The sequence below is a fragment of the Bos taurus genome, chromosome 3, assembly GCF_002263795.3.
Source record: "Bos taurus isolate L1 Dominette 01449 registration number 42190680 breed Hereford chromosome 3, ARS-UCD2.0, whole genome shotgun sequence".
Taxonomy (NCBI): domain Eukaryota; kingdom Metazoa; phylum Chordata; class Mammalia; order Artiodactyla; family Bovidae; genus Bos; species Bos taurus.
This window is the reverse complement of record NC_037330.1, coordinates 28,938,913-28,963,871: the sequence shown is the minus strand read 5'-3', so window position 1 is coordinate 28,963,871 and position 24,959 is coordinate 28,938,913. Positions and strand designations below refer to the sequence as shown.

At 35.8% G+C, this 24,959-nt stretch overlaps 1 protein-coding gene across 3 annotated transcripts in view; it reads right to left on the bottom strand.

Annotated features, from left to right (window-relative positions):
- Positions 1–24,959, bottom strand: part of TRIM33 (tripartite motif containing 33) — a 144,061-nt gene that overhangs the window by 17,927 nt on the left and 101,175 nt on the right. For all 3 annotated transcript variants that reach the window (XM_005204040.5, XM_059884670.1, NM_001206018.1), the window contains exons 6-12: positions 22,362–22,476; positions 20,198–20,344; positions 19,615–19,732; positions 17,951–18,222; positions 17,053–17,217; positions 10,297–10,497; positions 1,316–1,448 (exon numbers count right to left, since the gene is read on the bottom strand). In XM_005204040.5, the coding sequence (XP_005204097.1) occupies positions 1,316–1,448; positions 10,297–10,497; positions 17,053–17,217; positions 17,951–18,222; positions 19,615–19,732; positions 20,198–20,344; positions 22,362–22,476 (1,151 nt within the window). The remainder of the gene's footprint in view (positions 1–1,315; positions 1,449–10,296; positions 10,498–17,052; positions 17,218–17,950; positions 18,223–19,614; positions 19,733–20,197; positions 20,345–22,361; positions 22,477–24,959) is intronic.

Genomic DNA, 24,959 nt, shown 5'->3' with positions numbered 1-24,959 from the left:
CTGGCCCAGGAATTGCTAACACACACAGTGCAGTGGTGGTTCAAGAAGTTTTGCAAAGGAGACAAGAACCTTGAACATGAGGAGTATAGCGGCTGGCCACTGGAAGTTGATAACGACCAGCTGAGAGTCATCATAGAAGCTGATCCTCTTCCAACTACACAAGAAGTTGCCAAAGAACTCAACATCGACCATTCTACAGTCATTCAGCATTTGAAGCAAGTTGGAAAGGTGAATAAGCTTGATAAGTAGGTGCTTCATGAGCTGACCAGAAATCAAAAAAAATCATCATTTTGAAGTGTCGTTTCCTCTTATTCTACGCAACACCACCAATCATTTCTCCATTGGATTGTGATGTCGATGAAAAGTGGATTTTAGACAACAACTGGTGATGACCAGGTCAGTAACTGAAGCTCAAAAGCACTTCCCAAAGCCAAACTTGAGCCAAAAAAAAGGTTATGGTCTCTGTTTGGTGGTCTGCTGCCTGTCTGATCCACTACAGGCAAAACCATTACATCTCAGAAGTATACTCACCAAAAACTGCCATACCTCAGCCAGCATCGGTCAACAAAAAGAGCCCAATTCTTCTCCATAAACCTGACCGCATGTCAGACAACCACTGCTTCAAAAGTTGGAACAAATTGGGCTACAAAGTTTTGCTTTATCCACCATATTTAAGTGACTTTTCACCAACCAACTACCACTTCTTCAGGCATCTCAACAACTTTTTGCAGGAAAAATGCTTCCACAACCAGTAGGATGCAGAAAATGCTTTCCAAGAGTTCGTCGAATCCTGAAGCAGTATTTTTATGCTACAGGAATAAACAAACTTATTTCTTATTGGCAAAAATGTGCTGATTGTAATGGTTCCTATTTTGATTAATAAAGATGCATTTGAGCCTAGCTATGATTTAAAGTCAAGGTCCAAAACCGCAATTACTTTTGCATCAACATGATAGATGTTACTGACATTTAAATCAGTAGATATTGAGTAAAACATAATGAAGGTGGGTCTCTAATCAGTTGAAGACCTTAAAAGATTGAGTTCCCTAGAGCAAGAAGGAATTTTGCCTCAACTCAAGACTGGCATCAACTCTTCCCTGGGTTTCCACTCTCCTGACAAGCCCAGCAGATTTTAGACTTGCCAGCCCCGACAATCACATAAGCCAATTAATTCCTTAACCTCTGTCTCCTCTCTCCCCCGACACATACACCCTTCTACTATTGGTTCTGTTTCTCTGGAGAATCCTAATACATACACTGAGAGATACTTTTTTAAGATGTTACAGAAATGAGGCGGTACCTCAACTGACTTTACCTGATGATCCTGGAGATAGGGCAGAGGGTCCTGGGGAGGGATTCATGGTGCTTGTGGGCTGTGGGGGTAGGTGACTGCCTGAGATGTATCTACTTAGTAGATTATCTAAACTACTTGAACCAGCATCTTCCAACTAAAGAAAAAGAACAAAAAGATAAATTTGCTTTGATTAAAGCAGATAACTTATTAATATAATCATTTATACTCAGTTTACTAAAACAGATTATGCTATATCAAACTCAGCTTAATTGTTGCTTCCTTATCCTCCTGAGGACCCACACAATATAGTTTATGCAAATATAGCTATAATTAAAATGATTCAATAAATACCTGGCAGGTCCAGACAAAGCCCAATAACCCACTATATATCCCTTGTGTTTTACTATGAAAATAGTTCTGACACACCCTTACTCTTTTGCCTTTTCTCAAGGCTGATGTAGGATCCTGTTTTCAGCATCTTTGTCCCTAACATCCCCCTAACTTTATTTCAACATCCATGGTCGTGCCAAAATAATTGAACTTAAACAGATACCTAACCACATCCGTATCTAATTTTAAAGTTCTGAAAAGTCTATTACTCAACAGAAAGCCTTTATCTTGAGGTATAAGGTCCCTTATTACACACAAAAAAGGAGGCACTCAACAGAAAAACTAAGCCCTTTTAGCACACCAGATGTAGGAAGTTAAAAGCCAGAGGACCTGGCGCTGTGACTGTGGGCTAGCTCCCAATCTGAACATCAGCTCCCTGTCTTTAAACATCCCACTCACAGGGGAGAACTGTGCTGATGAGATGGAAAAATATTCATGTAGAAAAATAAACAGTAGCAAAAAATATTTAACTATGGAAATTATCTTAAGAAAAATTTTATACTATTCCATATCAGAAACGGTCAAATTATTCTTAATTAAATAATTGCTCACCTTCTTGATCTTCTTATCTACTGATCTACTTTTACCTACACCTGCCTCTTTTAATCTACTCTCTTACTAGAGGCAGATCTACTTTTTAGGCAAATCTACTTCTCATTCAAAACAGGAAACTGGGGCCTGGTGGTTAAGAAGTCGCCTTGCAATGTAAGGAACGACAGTTCAAACCCTGGTCCAGGAAGATCCCACATGTTGTGGAGTACCTAAGACCATGTCCCACAACTACTGAGCCAGTGCTCCAGAGCTCCTAAGCTGCAAATACTGAGCCCACGCAACACAATGACTGAAGCCTGTGCACCTGGAACCCGTGCTCCACAACAAGAGAAGCCACTGCAATAGAGGCCCACGCACACCAGAGAGTAGTTCCCTCCACCACAACTAGAGATAGCCCATGTGCAGCAACGAGGACCCACCATGGCCAAAAAATAAGTCTTCCAAAAAAAAAAAAAAAAAAAACCCCGAAAACTGAAGACATATTGGTACATTTACTTCTCACTCTCCTTTCCCCCTCAAAATCACACTGATTTTCAAGGCTATAAAATAGGAAAGAGTAGCATCAAATCTTGAAGAAAAACTACAAATATAAACCAAGGTAGAATTGGACTGACATAACAATGATCAGAATAAAGCAGCTCACAACATACTACAGGCAAGAAAGGACTCTCCTAAAGTAAATAGCTTTCATCATAAAAACAAGCTGAACCTATCAACAAAGTGGAAGGAAGGTACCTCAAGACAAGAAAGGCCATTTATGATAAGCTCACAGTTAACATCATACATAACAGTGAAAAGCTGAAGTGAAAGCTTCTCCTGTAAGATCAGGAACAGACAAGGATGACTACTCTCACCACTACTATTCAACACAGTATTAGAAGTCCTAGCCAGAGTAATTAGGCAAGAAAAAGAAGAAGTAAAACTGTCACTATCTGCAGATGACATGGCATTATATATAGAAAATCCTAAAGACTTCACCCAAAACCTGTAACAATAAATGAATTCAGTAAAGTTGCAAGACACAAAAATCAATATATGAAAATCTGTTGCGTTTCTGTACACTAATGATGTTCTATCAGAATAAGAATTTAAGAAAACAATCCCAGGGGAGTTCCTTGGATTGGCTAGTGGTTAGGATGCCAGGCTTTCACTGTCAGGCCCAAGATCAATTTCCTGTCAGAGAAATAAGACCCTGCAAGCCGTGCAGCATGGCCAAATAAATAAGAGTCTGTGCTCCACAAAGAGAAGCCACCTTTAACGAGAAGCCCATTCACTGCAACAGAGAGTAGCACCCCACCCACTGCAACTAAAACCTAAGCACAACCAAAAATGAAAAAATGAATAAATATAATTTTTAAGAGTACTTAAAAAATAAAATCACATGAAAAAGAATAACCACCTAGGAATAAATTTAACCAGGAGGTCAAAGATATATACACTGAAAACTGTACAACATTGATAAAAGAAACTGTAAGACACAAATAAATGGAAAGATACTCTGGGCTTGTGGACTGGAAGATTAATACTGTTAAAATGTTCACAATAACTAAAGCAATCTTCAAATGCAATGCAATCCCTATCAAAATTCCAATGGCAGTTTTCACAGAAACAGAACAAACAATCCTACAACTTCTTTGGAACCACAAAAAAACACGAATAGCCAAAGCAATCTTGGGAAAGAAGAAAGTTGGAGGCATCATAGGCCAGAATTTCAAAGCCACAGTAATTAAAACAGTATGATACTGGCATAAAACCAGACATACAGATCAATGGAAAAGAATAAAGATGCCAGAAATAAACTTCTACATATATGATCAATTAATATAAGACAAAGGAACCAAGAATATACAACAAGGAAAGGATAGTCTCTTCAATAAACAGTGCTGGGAAAACTGGACAGCCACATGCAAAAGAATAAAACTAGACTACTATCTTATACCATACACAGAAACCAACTCAAAGTGGATCACTCAAAGACCTGAATGTAAGACCTAGAAGAAAACACAGGCAGTAATAAGCTCCTGGACACTGATTGTGGCAATGATTTTTTGGATCTCATTCCAAAAGCAAAATGAAACAAGTGGGACTACATTCAAACTAAATAGGTCCTGCACAACGGAGGAAATCATCAACAAAATGAAAAAGAAACATACTGAAGGAAGAAAATATCCATAAATCATATATCTGATAAGGGTTCATATCCAAACTACATAAAGAACTCACACAACTGAACAGTAAAAAAACTAAACAATCTAGGGACTTCCCTGGCAGTCCAATGATTAAGACTCTGTGCTTCCACGGCAAGGGGATGTGGATTTGATTATTGATCAGGGAACTAAGATCCTACATGCAACTCCCCCAAATCCAATTAAAAATTGGGCAGAGAATCTGAATAGACATTTTCCCAAAGAAGACACAGAGACAGCCAACAGGTACATGCAAAGGTGCTCAACATCACCAATCCTCAGGGAAATGCAAATCAAAACCACAATGAGCTATCACTTCACCCTAGTTAGAACGACTATTATCAAAAAGAAAAGAGATAACAAGTGCTGGTAAGGATGTAGAGAAAAGGGAACCCTTGTGAACTGTCGTGAGAGTGTAAATTGGTACATCCACTATGGAAAACACTATAAAGTTTCTTTAAAAGTTAAAAACAGAACTATCACATGATTCAGCAATTCCACTTCTGGGTATTTACATGAGGAAAACAAAAAACACTAATATTTTTCTAATTTAATTTTTTGGCCACATCAGGGCATGCAGGATCTTAGTTCCCCAAACAGGACCAAATCTGTGCCCTCTGTAGAAACATGGAGTCTTAAACTCTGGACCACCATGGAAGTCACCCAAAACACAAATTTGAAAATATAAATGTGCCCCCATGTTCACTGCAACGTTACTTATAACTAAGATATAAAAACAACCTAAGTGTCCATCAATAGATGAAGAAATAAAGCTATAGATAAATGAATAAAATTGTGTGACATATGCATATACACAATGGAATAAATATTAGCCATAAAAAGGAAATCTTGTCACATGTGACAATATGAATGGACCTGAAGGCATTAAGCTAAGTGAAATAAATCAGACAAATACCATATGGTCTCAGTAATATGTGGAATTTAAAAACAAACAAAACCAGAATCAAGCTTATAAATACAGATAGATTTGTGGTTGGCAGAGGTGGTGGTAAGTGGGTGAAAAGGATCAAAAAGTACAAACTTCCGCTTATAAAACAAATCATGGGGAGGTAATGTACAGCATGGTGACTATTATTAACACTTTATTATATATCTGAGGAGAAGGCAATGGCGACCCACTCCAGTACTCTTGCCTGGAAAATCCCATGGACAGAGGAGCCTGGTAGGCTGCAGTCCATGGGGTCGCTAGGAGTCGGACACAACTGAGCGACTTGACTTTCACTTTTCACTTTCATGCATTGGAGAAGGAAATGGCAACCCACTCCAGTGTTCTTGCCTGGAGAATCCCAGGGACGGGGGAGCCTGGTGGGCTGCCGTCTATGGGGTCGCACAGAGTCGGACACGACTGAAGCGACTTAGCAGCAGCATATATCTGAAGATTTACTTTCTTAGCAACTTTCAAAGTCCTCCTCTCACACACACACAATTTTTATGTATAGTGACTGATGTTAACTAGAAATACTGCGGTAATCATTTTGCAATGTATACAAATATTAAATTACTATGTTGTACAACTGAAACTAAGTCAATCATACCTTAATTAAAAAAAAAGGTAAACAGGCCTTTCTCATAAAGCCCTTTAAAAACCAAATGTCACAGACATAAAAGGCAGAAAGTGAGAGCATGCTGTGGGCTAGCTAGAGGGATGATTAAGAGATATGAAGAGTTGTGCCTGCTCAATGGTCACAGCTATTGGCCAAGGATTCACTTGTTAAGCTGTAACTACAGGAAAATCCCTAGCTGTAACTAAAGTTACCTAGAGAATTGTGAGGAAGAACAGTTCCCAACAAGGGCCACAGACAGAAGTTGAGCTATATATATCTCACCTAAACATAAAGGAGCAGATAGGATGATTCAAAACAGACATGAAAGTTCCATGTTACCTATTTCTATTGCCACTCCTTTTATACTCTCCCACCTACAGTCTGTATCTCTGGCCCAAGTGACAACCCTAGAGTCACCCTAGAGAAGAGTGAAAATATTAGGAAGAGGCAAACTGCAAGTACATAAAAGGGCTTCTCTGATGCCACCAGCCAGTGCAAGTATTTATCTCGATGTTTCATCAAGCATGGATTGAATCACTATAACTATAGTCAGAAGTCTAACTGGAAAAATATTAATTCACATATTTATTAAACCAATGTTAGTTAAGTGTCCTTGAATAACGGCATGGAACAGGTATGTGCTATATAAATAGTTTCTAAGAATTCAAAGGAAAAAGACAATCTACAAAGGAATGTAAATAATCAATGAACTGGACCTCGCTGGTGAGAATCTGCCTGCCAATGCAATGGACAAGGGTTTGATTCTTGATCCAAGGAGATACCACATGCCAGAGGGCAACTAAGCCCATGTGCCATAACTACTGAGCCCACGCTCTATACCCTGTGTGCCCTCGTGCCCTAGAGCCTGTGCTCTTCAGTGAGAAGCCACTGCAATGAGAAGCCCAAGCACCACAACTAGAGAGTAGCCCCCGCTCTCCACAACCAGACAAAGCCCATGCAGCAAAGAAGACCCAGTGCAGCCATTAATGAATCAATAAACATTTTTTAAGCATCAATGAACCTAAAAAAAGATAAAAACTCACACAAATTAAAGAACTATACATGAAATCAACAAACATCATTTTTACCTATCACACTGGTAAAGATGGAAGACAGCCACTATCAGGAACACAGTACAGAATGGGTATTCTATAACATTTAAATTTACATATAAATATCAGAAAGACACATATGGTTTTCCCAAGACTTCATATTATCCAGTGTAGTATCCAAATAAATTAAGTTACTATGTCAAGTATGGAAAACTGTTTACAAAGAATTTAACACTATTGTTTAATAACCTAATAATAAATAATTTAACACATCTATTGTTTAATAAATCTAATCTGAACACAATCTAATATTCACTTAACTATTCAAAAAGAATCCAGGTTCATCATATATTCCCTCAAAGTCAAAATTACTAACACATATTACAATTCTTCTGGAGATGAACAGTAAAGTCAAATAAAAAAATAATTCAACTTGAGAGAAGTCTATTTAAATCAACTTCTACTCTATACTGGATAGCTGGAATGACCAGTATTAAGATATATCAACGAATACCTGAAATTGCTTTGTATTTATTTCCTGTCTGCATTGCATAGTTAATGCTCCCTTGTCTGCTTCCTGTGTAACCTCCCCCCACATTTCTTTTTCACTATACCATAGAAAACTACAGGCTAGGAGAAAAAGTATGCAATTCTTCAAGAGACTATAGGTTTACTTCCCCTTCTATTTTTGGTTGTACTTCTGTGGTAACCACCTCAAACTGCTTTAAAAACAGGCCTCAATGAGTATTTGCAAAGGAAGCATGTTAGCTGCTCAGTCACGTCCGACTCTCTGCAACCCTATGGACTGTAGCCCACCAGGCTCCTCTGTCCATAGAATTCTCCAGGCAAGAATACTGGATTGGGTTGCCATTTCCTGGATTTTCCTGACCCAGGGATCAAACCCGGGGCTTCTGCATTACAGGCAGATTCTTTACCATCTGAGCCACAAGGGAAGCCCAGAGTATCGGCACAGATGTGGAATAACTAAAATCCTCACACACGGACACTGGTGAGAATATAAAATGGTGCAGCCACTGTGAAGAGTTGGGTAGTTCCTCAGAAACTTCTATGACCCTGAATTCTACTCCCAGAAATTTAGAAAACTGATAATCTATGTTCACAAAAACTTACACACACATGCTCACAGCAACATTACTCCCAAGAGTCAAGAAGTAGAAACTCAAATGTCCATCAACTGATGGATAGATGAACAAATTTGGTATATTCAGAGAACAGAATATTCAGACAAAAGAAGGAATTAAGTACTGATATATGCTACAACATAGATGGACCTGGTAAACATTATGCCAAGTGAAACAAGCCAGAAACAAAAGGCCACATATTGCATAATTTCATACATACAAAATCTCCAGAATAGGCAAATTCATAAAAACAAAATAAATTTGTGGTTTCCAGGGACTGGAAAAAGGAAAATGGAGAGTGACTGCAAATGGGTAGTTTTTTTTAGGGTGACAAAAATGTTCTGGAATTAGATAGTGGTGATGGTTGCACAATCTTGTGAATATACTAAGAACTACAGACTGTACTGTCCATTTCTTAAAAGTTGGGTCTCATGGTACGAGAATTATATCTCAATTTTTTAGAGCAGACAATACTTTAATAACCTGAAGTTACGCCATATGTCTGCAAGGAAGAAAAGGTTCATGACAGAAAACATGGATCCTGTTCTTTCTATCCCACTTAGAAAAACTAAAGATGGGAGGGGATATATTCTGGAACCTTTTGTCTTGATTTCAAAGCTCTTGCGCAAGGTGACAAGAAAAGTCTAGTAAGGGCTCATTTGCCTTATGATACCCAGGCTTTTCAAAAATGTGGAGCATCCTTCCTTCCTTCATCTGTTCTCTGTTAGAGTGGCCCTAGAAAATTATGTAAAGTTTGACATTAGCAACCTTTCTAAAGTTGCTAACCTTTGAAAGCTTCTTAAGAATTGGAAACAAGTCTTGTTTCGTTTTATCTTCAGTGTCCACTTCAGCATGCAATGAGTGCTTGAATGACTCCTTTAACACTGCATCTAACTATCCCTGGTTGCCTAGAGCCCCTCAATACTCTACTTTTCCACACCTACAATCCCAAACCGTCTCCCCGCTATCTCTATGGATAGCAGTGGGAGAGAAATGGATTTGTAATCAGGTGCTAGGCTTTGAAATGCAACTTACCATTTATTGGGTGACTAAGAAAGTCACTAACCTCTCTCACTCTCTTTCATGAAATAGGGATACTAGATATCGTATGAGATGATTTCAAGCATTAAACCAACATTTTATAAATTACAAGCTTACAACTTACAAATTTTATTTTTTATTGATTTATTCCAAAATTCTACACTGTATAGTCCAGTACTCTTAACACCACTACACCTACCAATCACTTAGCCAAAAGATTTCTCCTATTACTAGGGAAACAATCAGATTAAGAGAATTCATGAGTTAATGATTCTGAAACAATTCTGAAGTTATAGAAACATCCTTTAAAACTATACTATAAATCCACTAAATACATAATTACTAAACTGCAGCCACGAAGTCTCACAGGTCCTAATGTTTTAGTGATTTCACTGCTCCTTGCTCCCACAGTGACCCTTGATTCTGAATAACTCATACTATACATGAGATGACTCAATACAACCTTCAAGTTTTATATTTAATTTTTTAAAATGATTTTAATTCAAATACATTTATAAAATTTTAGAAGGCACCAAATAATATTTTTCTTCAGAAATAATGCTACAGGTGAAAGGGACACAACAGCTCAGAGACCCATCCTGCCCATCTTTTACTCCTCACTATTACTTCTCTCTCAGTACTGCCCCTGTACATGCCTGATATCTACACCTTCCAACCTCCTCCTTTCTCAGTCAAACCTATTTGCACAAGTTTTTTTTGCACCTAACAGAAGATTCACAAAAATTTAATTTATTTTGGTCCTGGGTCTTCTCTCTGGATCTAAACCTTCTCTCTGGATCTAATGAAGCAAAAGTGCTGCATTAAACACTAGGTTTGCCTGTTGACAGATGACACATAAGCAAAGCTGACGCCCTGTAGCTTTAAAATATTGAGAAGTACTAGGTCTAGCACGTGTAAATTTTTAAAATTCAAATATTTAGACCAATTTTTTTTGAAATTTCAAAACAAATATTGCAGCTGCATTAAAAAAAAATACAAAAGCAACCAGAAATATATATGCAACTCCCTAATTAACAATAGGTTTTAAATCTCTCATTCAACTTAAATACAAACCTGTATAGGTGGAATATCTGGCAGCGATGGCAGGTTTTCTGGATTGGTAACCGAAGGAATTAATTCTATTGCAGTAACAGATGGGCTGGTGGGACCTCGATTTGCATTCGCCATAGTAGCTGTAGTAGGGCTGGTTGGATTGACTGGGTTGTTATGTACTGACACAACAGGAAAGGGTCCAGCATGCCCTGGGTTTGAATGCTGTTAGGAAAAGAAGATGTTATCATTACTTGATCTGCCAGGATAGCCTAATATGAATGGTATCTTGATGACAATTTTCAGTTAAGTAAGGATACAAAAATTCAGTGTTTGATACCTGTGGCTGAGAGACAAAGAAATGGGCCCTTTCAAACTTATGCAGGAAAAATAAAATTCCAAGTTAGCCATTTCATTTTCTGTCCATTTTTGTATAGTATTTAGGAAAAAAAAATACTTGCCAATAATTGTACCCTGTCAATCTGGTGATATGATTTTACTTGAGAACAAAGATATATAAAAATAGATGATCTGGAAATCCCTAAAGTTTTCAATCATCAGACACAGAGAACCTCTGTTCTATCTATATTCCACTTTGACACTTTTGTCTTAATAAAAATAATTGTGTATTGTGTAACTAATATGGTAGAAAGAATGACAAATTTACAAATGGAAACATGGTTATCAATTCCTAACTCTTAATTCTGTGTGACTTTAGGCAAAATCACAATCTTGGTAATTTAGAAATGTGGAAAATGACAAATGAAAATGGACACCCGTCTTTCTGAGGGTTTTTATGAGGATCATTTAAGATAACATATAGAATTTAGAGAAGAGCTAACACCTATCCTACTCAAATTCTTCCAGAAAATTGTAGAGGAAGGTCAACTGCCAAACTCATTCTATGAGGCCACCATCACCCTAATACCAAAATCAAACAAAGATCCCACAAAAAAAGAAAACTACAGGCCAATATCGCTGATGAACATAGTTGCAAAAATCCTTAACAAAATTCTAGCAAACAGAATTCAACAACATATTAAAAAGATCACACATCACAACCAAGTGGGCTTTATCCCAGGGATGCAAGGATTCTTCAATATTTGCAAATCAACCAAATTGAAAGATAAAAACCATATGATATTCTCAATAGATGCAGAAAAAGCCTTTGACAAAATTCAACATCCATTTATGATCAAAACGCTCCAGAAAGCAGGTATGGAAGGAACATACCTCAATATAATAAAAGCCATAGATGATAAAACCACAGCAAACATTATCCTCAATGGTGAAAAACTGAAAGCATTTCCCCTAAAGTCAAGAACAAGACAAGGGTGCCCACTCTCACCACTACTATTCAACATAGTTTTAGAAGTTTTAGCCACAGCAATCAGAAAAGAAAAAGAAATAAAAGGAATCCAGACTGGAAAAGAAGAAGTAAAACTCTCACTGTATGCAGAGAACATGATCCTTGACATACAAAACCCTAAGGACACCACCAGAAAATTACTAGAACTAATCAATGAATATAGTAAAGCTGCAGGATATAAAATTAATACACAGAAATCCCTTGCATTCCTATACACTAACAATGAGAAAACAGAAAGAGTAATTAAGGAAATAATTCCATTCACCATTGCGTCAAAAAGAATAAAATACTTAGGAATAAATCTATCTAAAGAAACAAAACACCTATATATGGAAAACTATAAAACACTGATCAAAGAAATCAAAGATAACAACAATAGATGGAGCAATATACCATGTTCATGGATCAGAAGAATCAATATAGTGAAAATGAGTATACTACCCAAAGCAACCTACAGATTCAATGCAATCCCTATCAAGCTACCAATGGTATTTTTCACAGAACTAGAATAAATAATTTCACAATTTGTATGGAAATGCAAAAAACCTTGAATAGCCAAAGCCATATTGAGAATGAAGAATGGAACTGGAGGACTCAACCTACCTGACTTCACAGACTATGCTACAAAGCTACAGTCATTAAGACAGTATGGTACTGGCACAAAGAAATATAGATCAATGGGACAAAATAGAAAGTCCAGAGATAAATCCACGCACCTATGGACACCTTATCTTTGACAAAGGAGGCAAGAATATACAATGGAGAAAAGACAATCTCTTTAACAAGTGGTGCTAGGAAAACTGGTCAACTACTTGTAAAAGAATGAAACTAGAAGACTTTCTAACACCATACACAAAAATAAACTCAAAATGGATTAAAGATCTAAACATAAGACCAAAAACTATAAAACTCCTAGAGGACAACATAGGCAAAACACTCTCCGACATAAATCACAGCACGATCCTCTATGACCCACCTCCCACAGTAATGGAAATAAAAGCAAAAATAAACAAATGGGACCTAATTAAACTTAAAAGCTTTTGCACAACAAAGGAAACTATAAGCAAGGCAAAAAGACAGCCTTGAGAATGGGAGAAAATAATAGCAAACGAAGCAACTGGCAAAGGATTCATCTCAAAAATATACAAGCAGCTCATGCAGCTCAATTCCAGAAAATGAACGACCCAATCAAAAAATGGGCCAAAGAATTAAACAGACATTTCTCCAAAGACATACAGATGGCTAACAAACACATGAAAAGATGCTAAACATCATTCAGTATCAGAGAAATGCAAATTAAAACCACAATGAGGTACCATCTCACGCCGGTCAGAATGGCTGCTATCCAAAAGTATACAAACAATAAATGCTGGAGAGGGTGCAGAGAAAAGGGAACCCTCTTACACTGTTTGTGGGAATGCAAACTAGTACAGCCACTATACAGAACAGTGTGGAGATTCCTTTAAAAACTGGAAATAGAACTGCCATACGACCCAGCAATCCCACTGCTGGGCATACACACTGAGGAAACCAGAATTGAAAGAGACACATGTACTTTTTAGCAATCACATCACACCACTTTTTACAGCGCTAGGGCATGGAAGCAACCTAGATGTCCAAGGGCAGACAAATAGATAAGGAAGTTGCGGTACATATACACAATGGAATATTACTCAGCTATTAAAAAGAATGCATTCGAATCAGTTCTAATGAGGTGGATGAAACTGGAGCCTATTATAAAGAGTGAAGTAAGTCAGAAAGAAAAACACCAATACAGTATATTAACGCATATGTATGGAATTTAGAAAGATGCTAACGATGACTCTATATGCAAGACAGCAAAAGAGACACAGATGTAAAGAACAGACTTTTGGACTCTGTGGGAGAAGGCGAAGGTGGGGTGATTTGAGAGAAGAGCACTGAAACACGTATATTATCATATGTGAAATAGATCGCCAGTCCAGGTTTGATGCACGAGACAGGGCACTCAGGGCCGGTGCACTGGGATGACCCTGAGGGATGGGATGGGAAGCGAGGCGGGGAGGGTGGTTCAGGATGGGGGACACATGTACACCCATGGCTGATTCATGTCAATGAATGGCAAAAACCACTACAATACTGTAACGTAATTAGCTCCAATTAAAATAAATAAATTAACTTAAAAAAAAAAAGCTATGGTTTTTCCAGTAGTCATATATGGATGTGAGAGTTGGACTATAAAGAAAGCTGAGCACCAAAGAATTGATGCTTTTGAACTGTGGTGTTGGAGAAGACTCTTGAGAGTCCCTTGGACTGCAAGGACATCAAACCAGTCCATCCTAAAGGAAAATCAGTCCTGAATATTCATTGGAAGGACTGATGCTGAAGCTGAAACTCCAATACTTTGGCCACCCGATGCACAGAATTGACTCATTGGAAAAGACCCTGATGCTGGGAAAGACTGAAGGCAGGAGAAGGAGAAAACAGAGGATGAGCAGGTTGGATGGCATCACCAACTTGATGGACAAGAGTTTGAGCAAGTTTCGGGAGTTGGGTAATGGACAGGGAAGCCTGGCGTCCATGGGATCGCAAAGAGTCAAACACGACTGATTGAACTGAACTGAACTGACATACAAAATAAACAAGCTACAAGGATATACTGTATAGCACAGAGAATATAACCAATATTTTATAACTATAAATGAAGTATAATCTTTGAAAATTGTGAATCACTATGTTGCACACCTGAAACACTATTGAAAATCAACTATATCTCAATTAAAAAAGAAAACAAAATATCTGCAGTAGGTTTCTGATATATTTTCTCAGGATAAAGAAAATTTCTTCTATTCAGTTTACAAGATTACCATGAATCATTACTTTTATCAGATACCTTTCTGTATCCATTGAGATGATCCTTAATGTGGTGATTTAAACTAAGAGTTGTTTAATGTTCTTGTTTTCTCAAGATAAATTTAATTATACGTGATAAACATACATATATATGTGCTATGTAAAAAAGAGATTAAAATCTCTGGGAAATAACTTAGTATACACATATAAACCATCTGAAATATTTTAAAACTTAGAATTTTAACAGTCAGTGATTTCTGTAGGACCCAAAGTCTAAGGACAAGGTCCTAAGATGGTTGGTCTGATTTTGTAGCTTCTGCACCATTCTAAAGGGTGTACCTGCCTCCTGGTACTATTTGAAGGCTTTCCAAGAACTAAGGGGTCATTGTGTATGTGAATACTTCTAAGGAAATTAAAATCTAGATAGTCAACCTTCATATATACTTTTTTCTGAAGAAAACCCAATTTACCTAAGAATGTACCATGGTCTGTGAGTTTTTCCCAACTATTTCTTTCAAAACTGCCCTTCTCCAAAAATAAGAAATAACACAGGACATCTCTAACTCATCTCTAATCTAATCCAACATATCGCCCCAGCATAAAACACACACACACACACACACACACACACAAAAACAATGCTGAAGAGATAGGCAAATGTACAGTTGAAAATAAAGGCATCAATCAATCAGCAGACAGAGTGTCTGGCTCTAAAACCTGGGTAACAAATCTTTGGATTGAGCTCTGATGATACTTAATGATCAACAAAAATGACGAAAGGCCTAAAGAAGTTGTCAACTGGTAAATCAATGCTGAATTCTGACTTACTCTCAACAGTAAAAGGTAACAAACATACAAATATGCATAAATGAATAGGAAAGGAAAAAGGCTCTATCACATAAAGAAATGTATATCTCAAAGAATTTAATTTTTGTTCCCTAATATTCTTAAACCATGTAAATATATATCTTAAACTGTATAGGAATAATTGTAGTGAAAATCTGGTCTAAAGAAAAAGTATTAATGCTTGATAACAGCATTCAGAATTTTAAAATAGAAAGACTTCTTTCCAGCAGAAAACTGCAACAAACTGATTCACAATTCTATCAAACATAAATATATTAAGATAAAATTCTATAAAAGTAGAAAATAAATTTAAGTCCAAGGAGAAAAAAGTATGTAATTTTGACTTTCAAAAAATAACTTGCGAAGATAAAGAAATATTGTATGATATCCCCTATATGTGGAATCTAAAAAGAAATAGTACAAATGAACTTATTTATAAAACAGAAACAGATTCATAGACTTAGAAAACAAACTTATGGTTACCATGAGGGAACAATGGGGGCAAGGGACAGTCAGGGAGTTTTGGATCGATATGTACACACTGCTTTATTTAAAATGAATAACCAACAAGGAATAGCACAGGGAACTGTCAGTGTTACGTGCTAGCTTGATGGGAGAGAATTTATGGGAGAATGGAGACATGTATATTTATGGCTGAGTCCCTTTGCTGTCCACCCAAAACTATCACAGCACTGTAAATCGGCTATAATCCAAGAGAAAATAAAAAAGTTTAAGAAAACAACAACAACAACAAAAACAATCTGCTACTGTATTTGGGACTCCAGTGAATCCACTTAAAAAATAATGCAAGGGTTTTACTTTATAATGTTAGTATTTATAATATGGTAGACAGTAAGCCCTGCAAAGGGCTTACTATTTAAACTTAAACTTGTAATGGAAGTTTTAAATGTCAACCTTCAAATGTGAGGTATTACGGTATGTATTTTCCAAAAGTCTTTCAGAGGTAAATGAGCCAAAAAGTTGGAGGACCACTTCTCTAGGATGGTATTTGTGCAACTTTAGTATGCAGGTCCATCTAAATCAGTACAAGTTCACATATTTCTGAGTATTCCCCTCCTGTAAATTCTGATTCAATGGATATAGTTCAGAATGTATTTATGACAAGATGCCCCAGTAATTCTCATGGCCTTTATATCATACTTTGAGAAACATCACTCTAACAATGATAAAATGACCTTTTTTTTATATACCACCAGAAATCCTATGTAAAAGTAATCACACCTTCCTATACAATCTACTATTCAAGCAAAGATTAGAAAACATGCCACTCTAAACACAAGAGTAGGCATACCCATCTTAAAATAAACAACACTGAGTAAAGAGAGGAATAAAAAAGTCAAAATGTCATATTAAAAGATCAGAAGAATAATTTCAAGAAACTAAAGTTTTATTCTTAATTTTACCATTACCTCTAGGAACTCTGGGTAAATAATAAGCTCCTTTATTTTTCACTTCTGTAAAATGAATTGGTTGGACTAAATAAGGGATGCTCAACACAAAGTATACATTGGGTTTAAAGACATCAAAGAAGCTCTTAAAATTTAATACAAATTCTATGTGTATTTTCCTGGGACAGGAAGATAACACAGCATTAGTCAAATTCTCAAAGGTATCAATGACCACCCTTCCTCCCTCCCACAACTGATTTTAAAAAATTGCTGTCTTTTAGTTTTAAAATTGTATGATTCTTACAAATGTAACTCTAGGCATACTTGTCTTTGGAGATGTGGCTGCATCATGGAATACTGAGGGCCGCTGTGCCTGGGTATCCCTGGTATTCGGGTAGCATTCTGAGCCAATCTCATTTGATGGGCTTGGAAAGCTCCACAATTCATGTTGCCTCTTTGCATTGCTTGAACACTGATCAATCTTGGAGGCTGCAAAAGGTATATATTGCATTTATGTAATAATATTTATAAATTTATCTTTCAATTATAAAATGTTACAGTAAAAATAATTTTCTCAGGATAGTAAAAAGTGTAAGTCATTCTGCTCGTGTCTTGCCCCAATCTCCTTCTCTTAGTCTAAGTGTGTTTCAAAGCCTATCAGCATTAACTTAATGAACCCCGGATGAACAGTTTTGATTTGGATGAGAGAGAAGAGAGCAGGGAAGATACAGGAAAGGAAATGATTTGACCAAAAGCCTAAAGAACGTATCAGATATCAGATAGAACACGGTTCTTTGACCCAAAACCACAGGTGCAGAATAAAAAAGATGTGGTATAGAGGGATAAAAGTATGTATACCTCCACAGTGTGTGTGCTCAGTCGCTTAGTGTCAGACTCTTTGCCAAGAATACTGGAGTGGGATGCAATTTCCTACTTCAGGGGATCTTCCTGACCCAGTGATAGAATTTGTGTTTCCTGCATACCTCCATAGTACTAGTGAGTTAATTGTTTCCCATCATAGTATTTAACTCTTGTCCTTCCTCACACGTCCCCCACATCCCTGCCATATCCAAAGAAAATGTTTAAACTGACCTTTGAGCTCTGTCCCTTGATCTCTGTCCCCATTAGTAACTTTGAAATGTGTAACTCACCTATATAGGACAGAGTATATACAGACTTGAGGTCTTCATAATTTGTCTCAGTAATGTGATACAACGCTCACCTGTTGCTGTAACATCTGAGGGGCTGCCTGTCTGGAGTGCTGCTGTGTTGTTGTTGTTGTTGTTGGTACGGGTGCAGGTGGCTGCTGCATCCTCATCTGCTGCAACTGCTGTTTCTGTGCATACACTTGCTGTTGCATATGTTGAAGGCGAAGCTGTGCTAAGTTAATCTGTCCAGGGGTTTTACTAATGTGGTTTGTCCCTGGAGGAACTTGCCCAACTACAACATTAGGAGTATAACCAGGAGCTGGTTTACTCTCTATTACTAGATTACCTGAAGGATTTAAAAAAAATGAGAGTAATTTGCATATAATCAACATCTACATCATGGACTAATCATTATATTTTCCTCTTTCCTCTGACAACTACCACCACTCAAAGCTCCCAATAGCACAACAACAAAGGGAGCTAGGGTCAAAGATGGTAACGGTCAGAAACCTAATATAGTCCAAAGCCAATTAATTGATTTCTGATTACTCAGAATGATATATTATCTGCCCTTATTATTTACACAAATGTACAGAAAATTAAACAGCTGAAAGATACACTATGAGAAGAGGCCCACCTAGTCAGTCTAAATAAATTCTCTCCCGAGGAGATTCAAGGATATCCGAGATTGCTAATACCGATTCCATCTGCCTTTGAACTGTCAAAATGTGCAGGGAAGAGTACTACACTGTTTTCTATGGACATGTTGAATGTTTTAAAACTATTACTATTTATATCCTTGGAAATGACAAATTCTCCTTCCTTTTTCCAGAGTCAAGTACTTTCTAGGAATAGAATGCATATTTTAGGAAGGTTTGATCTAAAGTAGAGTTGGCAAACCTTTTTCATGTAATAAGCCAGATTTTTAGGCTTTGCAGGCCACATAAGATCTGTCATATACTTTTTAACAACTCTTTAAAACATAAAAGCCAAACTTAGCTACCACATCACACAAAAACAGTTTGCTGATGCCTGATCTAAAGCTATAGCCAAACCTGAATATACACAAAGATTATTACTATTTTTACAAAAAGCCATTCATCTATGCTTTTACAGCTTCCAATGGTGAGCACTTGACTATTCTGAAAATAAGTTTAATCCATCTGTAGACAGCTCTAACTGTTGATTGGGGAAGGCAATGTTTTATTGTAAACTGAGCTGTTTATACATTTATCTATAATTTTCACCTACAGTCCTTAGATCCACATTGTGGAGTAACAAAAGCAAAGTCCATTTGGCTTCCATGTCTAAAGAGCTACTCTTATCTTTCAACCATGCCTCAGAACATGGGATCTGGACACATTAGCATGTTGAAAGGCTTCCTCAAGTGGACAATTTTGTACCGTTAATATATAAGCTACTAAGCATGTAAGAAATTATTTAGAGAAAAAACTCATTTGCTAAGTTTTTGACATGTAACAGTCCATAGCAATTTTAAAAGATGTGGGAGAAAAAGTTAGAAATGATCCCTACTATTGAAAACTATACAGAGGAGACTCTCAACATTCTTAAAGATGTAATGAACAAAGCTGAAATGAGTTTCCAATGAAGAACTTATCTTTCAAAAGTTTACATGCTAGAAAGTCACTTAAAATCTTGAAGTACCTAAGATTTGTTTTAGCTGCTTTCTCCTAATTCAGTGTTCCAAATTATAGCCATACAACTAATTATTTCTTACCTAAATTGACTACATTCTTTGCCCAAAAGGTAGGATCACAATGGAAACGTATTGCTCCATTAGCAGCAGGGACAGGATCACACCGTGCTTTCAAAATATGGCGCAACTGAAAAGTAATCTTAAAGGGAAAAAATCACATTAGTCTTAAAATTAAATACCACTTGAGAAAACAAACAAGATAAAGACATAATAAAACCTCATGTAGCCCCAGAGTGTCCATCTCAGATGAGACAGAATCAGTGTTTAAAAAAACTATATTAACAATCAAACACACATGCTTGAATTTCTGCCATTTCTGGTGCTAAACTACATTATACAAGTATTTCCAAAACCTATGATTGACTCAAACCTTAGTGTATGATTTCATTTATATGAAATTCTAGAAAATGACAAAAATCAGACTAGTGGCTGCAAAATGCTAGGGGTAGAGAAAAACAAAAAAACTTTTGCAGGTAATGGAAACTTCCTATATTTTGGTGTGATGGTCATTACTTCTACTGAAATTCAAAATGTAAATTTAAATAGGTGTAAGTAACACCTTAATAAGGTCAACTTAAAGAAAAAGAAGGTACTGGGGTCTCACCAGTCGCTTGCTGTACAGTAGTGCCGTGCTGCTACCACTTGCAATTGCCCAGTTAGTAAAGTTCATAACGTGTTTCACCTGCCGGGAAAGGCCTGTGATGTCATTCTGTTGCTGTAGTAACTTCATCTGTCTTTCTTTTGTAACATTCTGAAACAGAACAAGAGGTTCACTGAGGAATTACTATATATATCAGTTCAATTTCTATCACAAATGAACATAGTACTTATATTTATCTTTAAATATGGGATAACTTAAGCTCCTCATTATTTAATGAGTCTATGTTCAAGGACAAAGTTACTAACAAAAGAGGGACTAAAATTTAGTTCTTAGTTCTCTGGGCTAAAATAGACATTGTATATACAGAAACTAATGTTAATTATGTCTTCCTTCTCCTTCAGAAGATGAAAAGTCTTTGTTAAAAATAGTGTCCTTCTATTAGGCTAATCTAATATACAGAGCTTATGACTTATGAGCTGACCTTTAGAAATAATTTTATTATCTTAACTCAGTACACTTCTCAGGCCAAACAAAATTTTGTGTTACCAGTGCCATCTACTGGTGTGGCAATGAGGCTGAAAAAACCTATTATTTTAAATATTAAGACAAAAGGAGAAAGATGAATTGCAGAGTGGAAGCAAAGACCAATTTGAGGAAAATGCTGCAAAGGAAAAATAAACTGCTTTCTGGGGATGAAACTTCGCAGAAGGAATAGAGGATGCTCTATGTCCTTTGACTTTCAGCATGCTAAACAACTTGCCTCTTCGGTCTTAACCACTTTCTTACAAGTGATTCAACTGAGTTTACTGAACAATATTTCTCCTAAGGAAATAACTTGCTCACTTTATAATGTAAATTAGTAGATAAAAATATTCAACTGATGGGAGTTTTATTTACAACTTCCCAGAAAATCATCCCTTTTATAAAGTTTAGGAAAACCTCTATTTTACAAAGTTTAGAAACATAGTACACTAGAAAATATCTATTGCTTAAATTATCAGCATGTTAGAAATATGTGGCAGATTTATCATTAGGTATTAGTGTATATTTTAGCAATAAAAGGCACTTTAATTCAAAACTTTTAATTCAAAAGTTCTTGAAATGGTTTCAGAACATTACTTTAGACTTATAATTAAAATGTATTTACTGTAAGTTAAAAGGTATCAAAAATAATTGCCTGCTCATGCTCTCCCTTTACAAGGTCCTTTTTAAAATAAAAATCTATTAAGGTTAAATGCAACTAGGCTGGATATACAACAGTCACAAGAAACCTCAAACTAACAATATGTGTGAGAGTACTTTTAATCTCACAATAGTGGAACAATGGCAACATGTATTTCAAAAGACAGAAATTCAGAAATCCTACTCTGCTGACATATATTTATATGTAATTATGCCTAATATTTCACAATTTTGAAGAAAGCAATAGCAACAGAAAAAAAATCTATGAAAAATTTGAGGTTAATAGTAACTAAAAGTTAATCAAATATCCATGTAATTTATTACTTTTCAATTCTGCTTTAAATGTAACCCCATATTACCTAAGCCAATTTAAAACCACAAAATTTTAAGAACAATCAACTATGGTCAGTAGAGTCTCTGATTAAAACAATCTGGATTTCACAAATTGACTGGCTTCTCATCTAGAAATTTAAATCATATATTAACCTCAAAATATGCAACATAAAGACATAATACAACAAAATTACCAGTAAATTTAAAGTTTATAAATTTCAAAATGAATAGCATTTTTAGGAAAACTATGGAACATTAAAAAATAAAATGAAGCACCCGCATGAGTCAGTAAGACTCCCAATATACATTCACACGTAAAAGTTAAACTGAGGGCCCATCTGAGGGGAGAAGAGGGAGTGTGGCAGGTCAGCTTTGTCTTCATTTATATCACATTTTAGTAATAATTCTTTCATTTCTAAGAGGCCAACACTATCTCCTAACTGATATAGCTAAAGTATTATTAATTAAATTGGGCTATAAAGTAACTAACTTGAAAAGAGGATTTTCCAATTAAAAAAACACACGAAAAAAATTTTAACTGACTTTACTTTCATACCCCCCACAACCAATCTAAAAGAGCTTTCAATAAACATTAAAAACAGCTAAAGAGCAAGAGAAGCAGTTTTTGTTTTATTTTGGCTTTGAACCATACCTCTAGCTGCTGTAAGAGAGATTTTCCTTTCTTATTAATTTCATTGATAAGGGTGAAAATGGCCACTTTAATTTCCTGTTCTACTCGTTTGTTAGTCTCATTTACTTCTTTTATCCTGAATAAGAGAAATGCATCATTAGGTTATCGACTTATCCTACGTCTCTGAATTACCAACTGTAACAGAAATTCATCCAACTGGGCACTTAAACGAGTAATTAAATTTATGTCAAATGTACAACTTATGTTTTGGCAGGCCTGACCACTCAATTTGGCCCAAACAAGTTATGTATATAGACAAAGAATGAATTAAATATTTAGTAATTTTAAATTAAGTTCATAAAGGACAGTTTATTACACTACATGGCAATCTCCTTTAGTTTCTATGACATGAAAGTGATATACAAACATCTGCCATCAATGATTGCTGGTTAGTGTTAAATATGGCACATTGGTTCTATTTAATCATAGTGCTTTTCAAGAACAATGAGCAAAGAACCAATGTTGCAACCAATACTATTATCTTTTGAAATAGCAGGAAGCGTAGAAGCATTTAGGTTCACTTATAACTACTTCAAATGTGAATTCATATATACTCATTGCATGGGTTTTTCTCAAAATGACTTACTTCTCAAAATGTTTTAAGGGAATAAAACACTTTCATTCCTTTTATAAAAATAGCTGTTAAATGTTTTAGAAATAAATACAAGCTGCCATTAAGTTATAAAAATTTTGGTTGCAAATATGAAATAGCCAATACCTTGCTATTTATAAAATAGGAAGAGAAAAATCCCACAAATATAAATACATAAAATGTTAACAAACAATCATAAGATGGTAACCTTCAACTTTTACACATTCTACTTTTATACAAACTATAACTAACACTTTCAACCACTAAAATTGCCTTTCATTTATCAAGTACAAATTTGAATAACTTGAATACACTGGATCAAGAATGTAGTTTTCCCTCCTTTGTACATCAGGCACTGGTTTGAAAGTTTTACTCAGTGCTGTCCTTATCTTATTAAAGTGAGTACAGGACAAGTTTTTTTAAATCAGAGTGCTAATTACTAGTGCTAAGAAATACATGACTCAAAATGATTCGGAAAGGAAGGGGAGGTTCAAGAGGGAGGGAACATACACATACCTATGGCTGATTCATGCTGATGCATGGCAGAACCAACACAACATTGTAAAGCAATTATCCTCCCATTAAAAATAAATAAATTTAAAAAAAAAAAAAAAAAAAGATTCAGCCAAAGGTTGAAATCATTAAGCATGCTGACAGTAGAGTCAAACACCCCTAGGTTTAAGCATGGATAATTTACATTCGATTGTAAAGGAAGAGAAAAATAAATGAATGTACATTAAAAAATGGAGAAAAGTCATCGAAGAATTTAAAAGAAGTATAATTATAGATTTTAATCTTAAATGCTTTATTTTAAAGCTTTCTGGAGATGAAATTCTTTCTCCAACCATCTGTAATCATACGACACATAAGCCTCACTTGTCTATACAGACTGAGGAACATTTATACAAAATATGCATAACATACATGGTATAAAAATACAGGACTGCATATGAATTCTCTATCCTTTGTCTGAAAAGGATAACCATCTGTAATTTATGAGAAGACAGTTATCCTCTCCAATATCATCTACAATATAACAGCATAAAAAACATCCTGACATAACCACAAGAACTAGTGGTTCCTGACTAGTATATGTGTATATACATTTACATATTGTCTACACTCTCTGAGGAGCCTCTATTTTCCTTTGGTATAACCTTTTAGGATGAAAGTTATAACATCTCTTAATGTCTAACATATTATTACCTAATATACTATATAATCACCATTCATTCATCTTCAATATTTTAAGTATTTAATGGGTCTTTTTAAATCATCAAAAATTAATTTTAATATTCTAGAGATCCTAGAAGTCTTAATTTTGTGAGTCTAAAGAATAAAAACATATGAACCCTTATTCATACCTCTAGGAACATAGGGGTTTTAATTATGCCAGCTCCAAGTGTTTGTCTGCAAGGACTCCTTTAAGAGTCCTAATCTTCTTAACCTACTCACTTATGAACTTAGTCCCAACAGCCATTGTGGGTTTTTTGTGTCTGTTTTTGTTTGTTTTTCTGTGGCCACACTGCATGATCCAAGTCCCCTAACTAGGAATCAAACCCATGGCCCCTGGAGTAGAAGTATGGAGTCTTAACCATTGGACCACCAGAAAAGTCTCAGTCCCACGTGCTTTATCAACAAATTTAGTTAATTTAGAAATTAACAAAAATAGGATTTCTAAAAACTATTGTTGTTGTTCTAAAAACTAGTGTTGGTGATTTTAAAAAGCTAAAATTTGAGGGTTTACTATGTGCCAGAAACTGTGTTCTCATAATAATACAACTAAGATAAGTACTGTTTTTATTTTATTTTATTTATTTTTTTTTGATAAGTACTGTTTTTAATGTTTGTTTTACAGATGGAAAATTTGCCCACCGTTCTTCATATTCTCTCCTCTGTCTTCCACAGTCTCTAGTCAAAATTTTATAATTTAACTCTTTATACAATAATTGCTTTTTCTACACTTA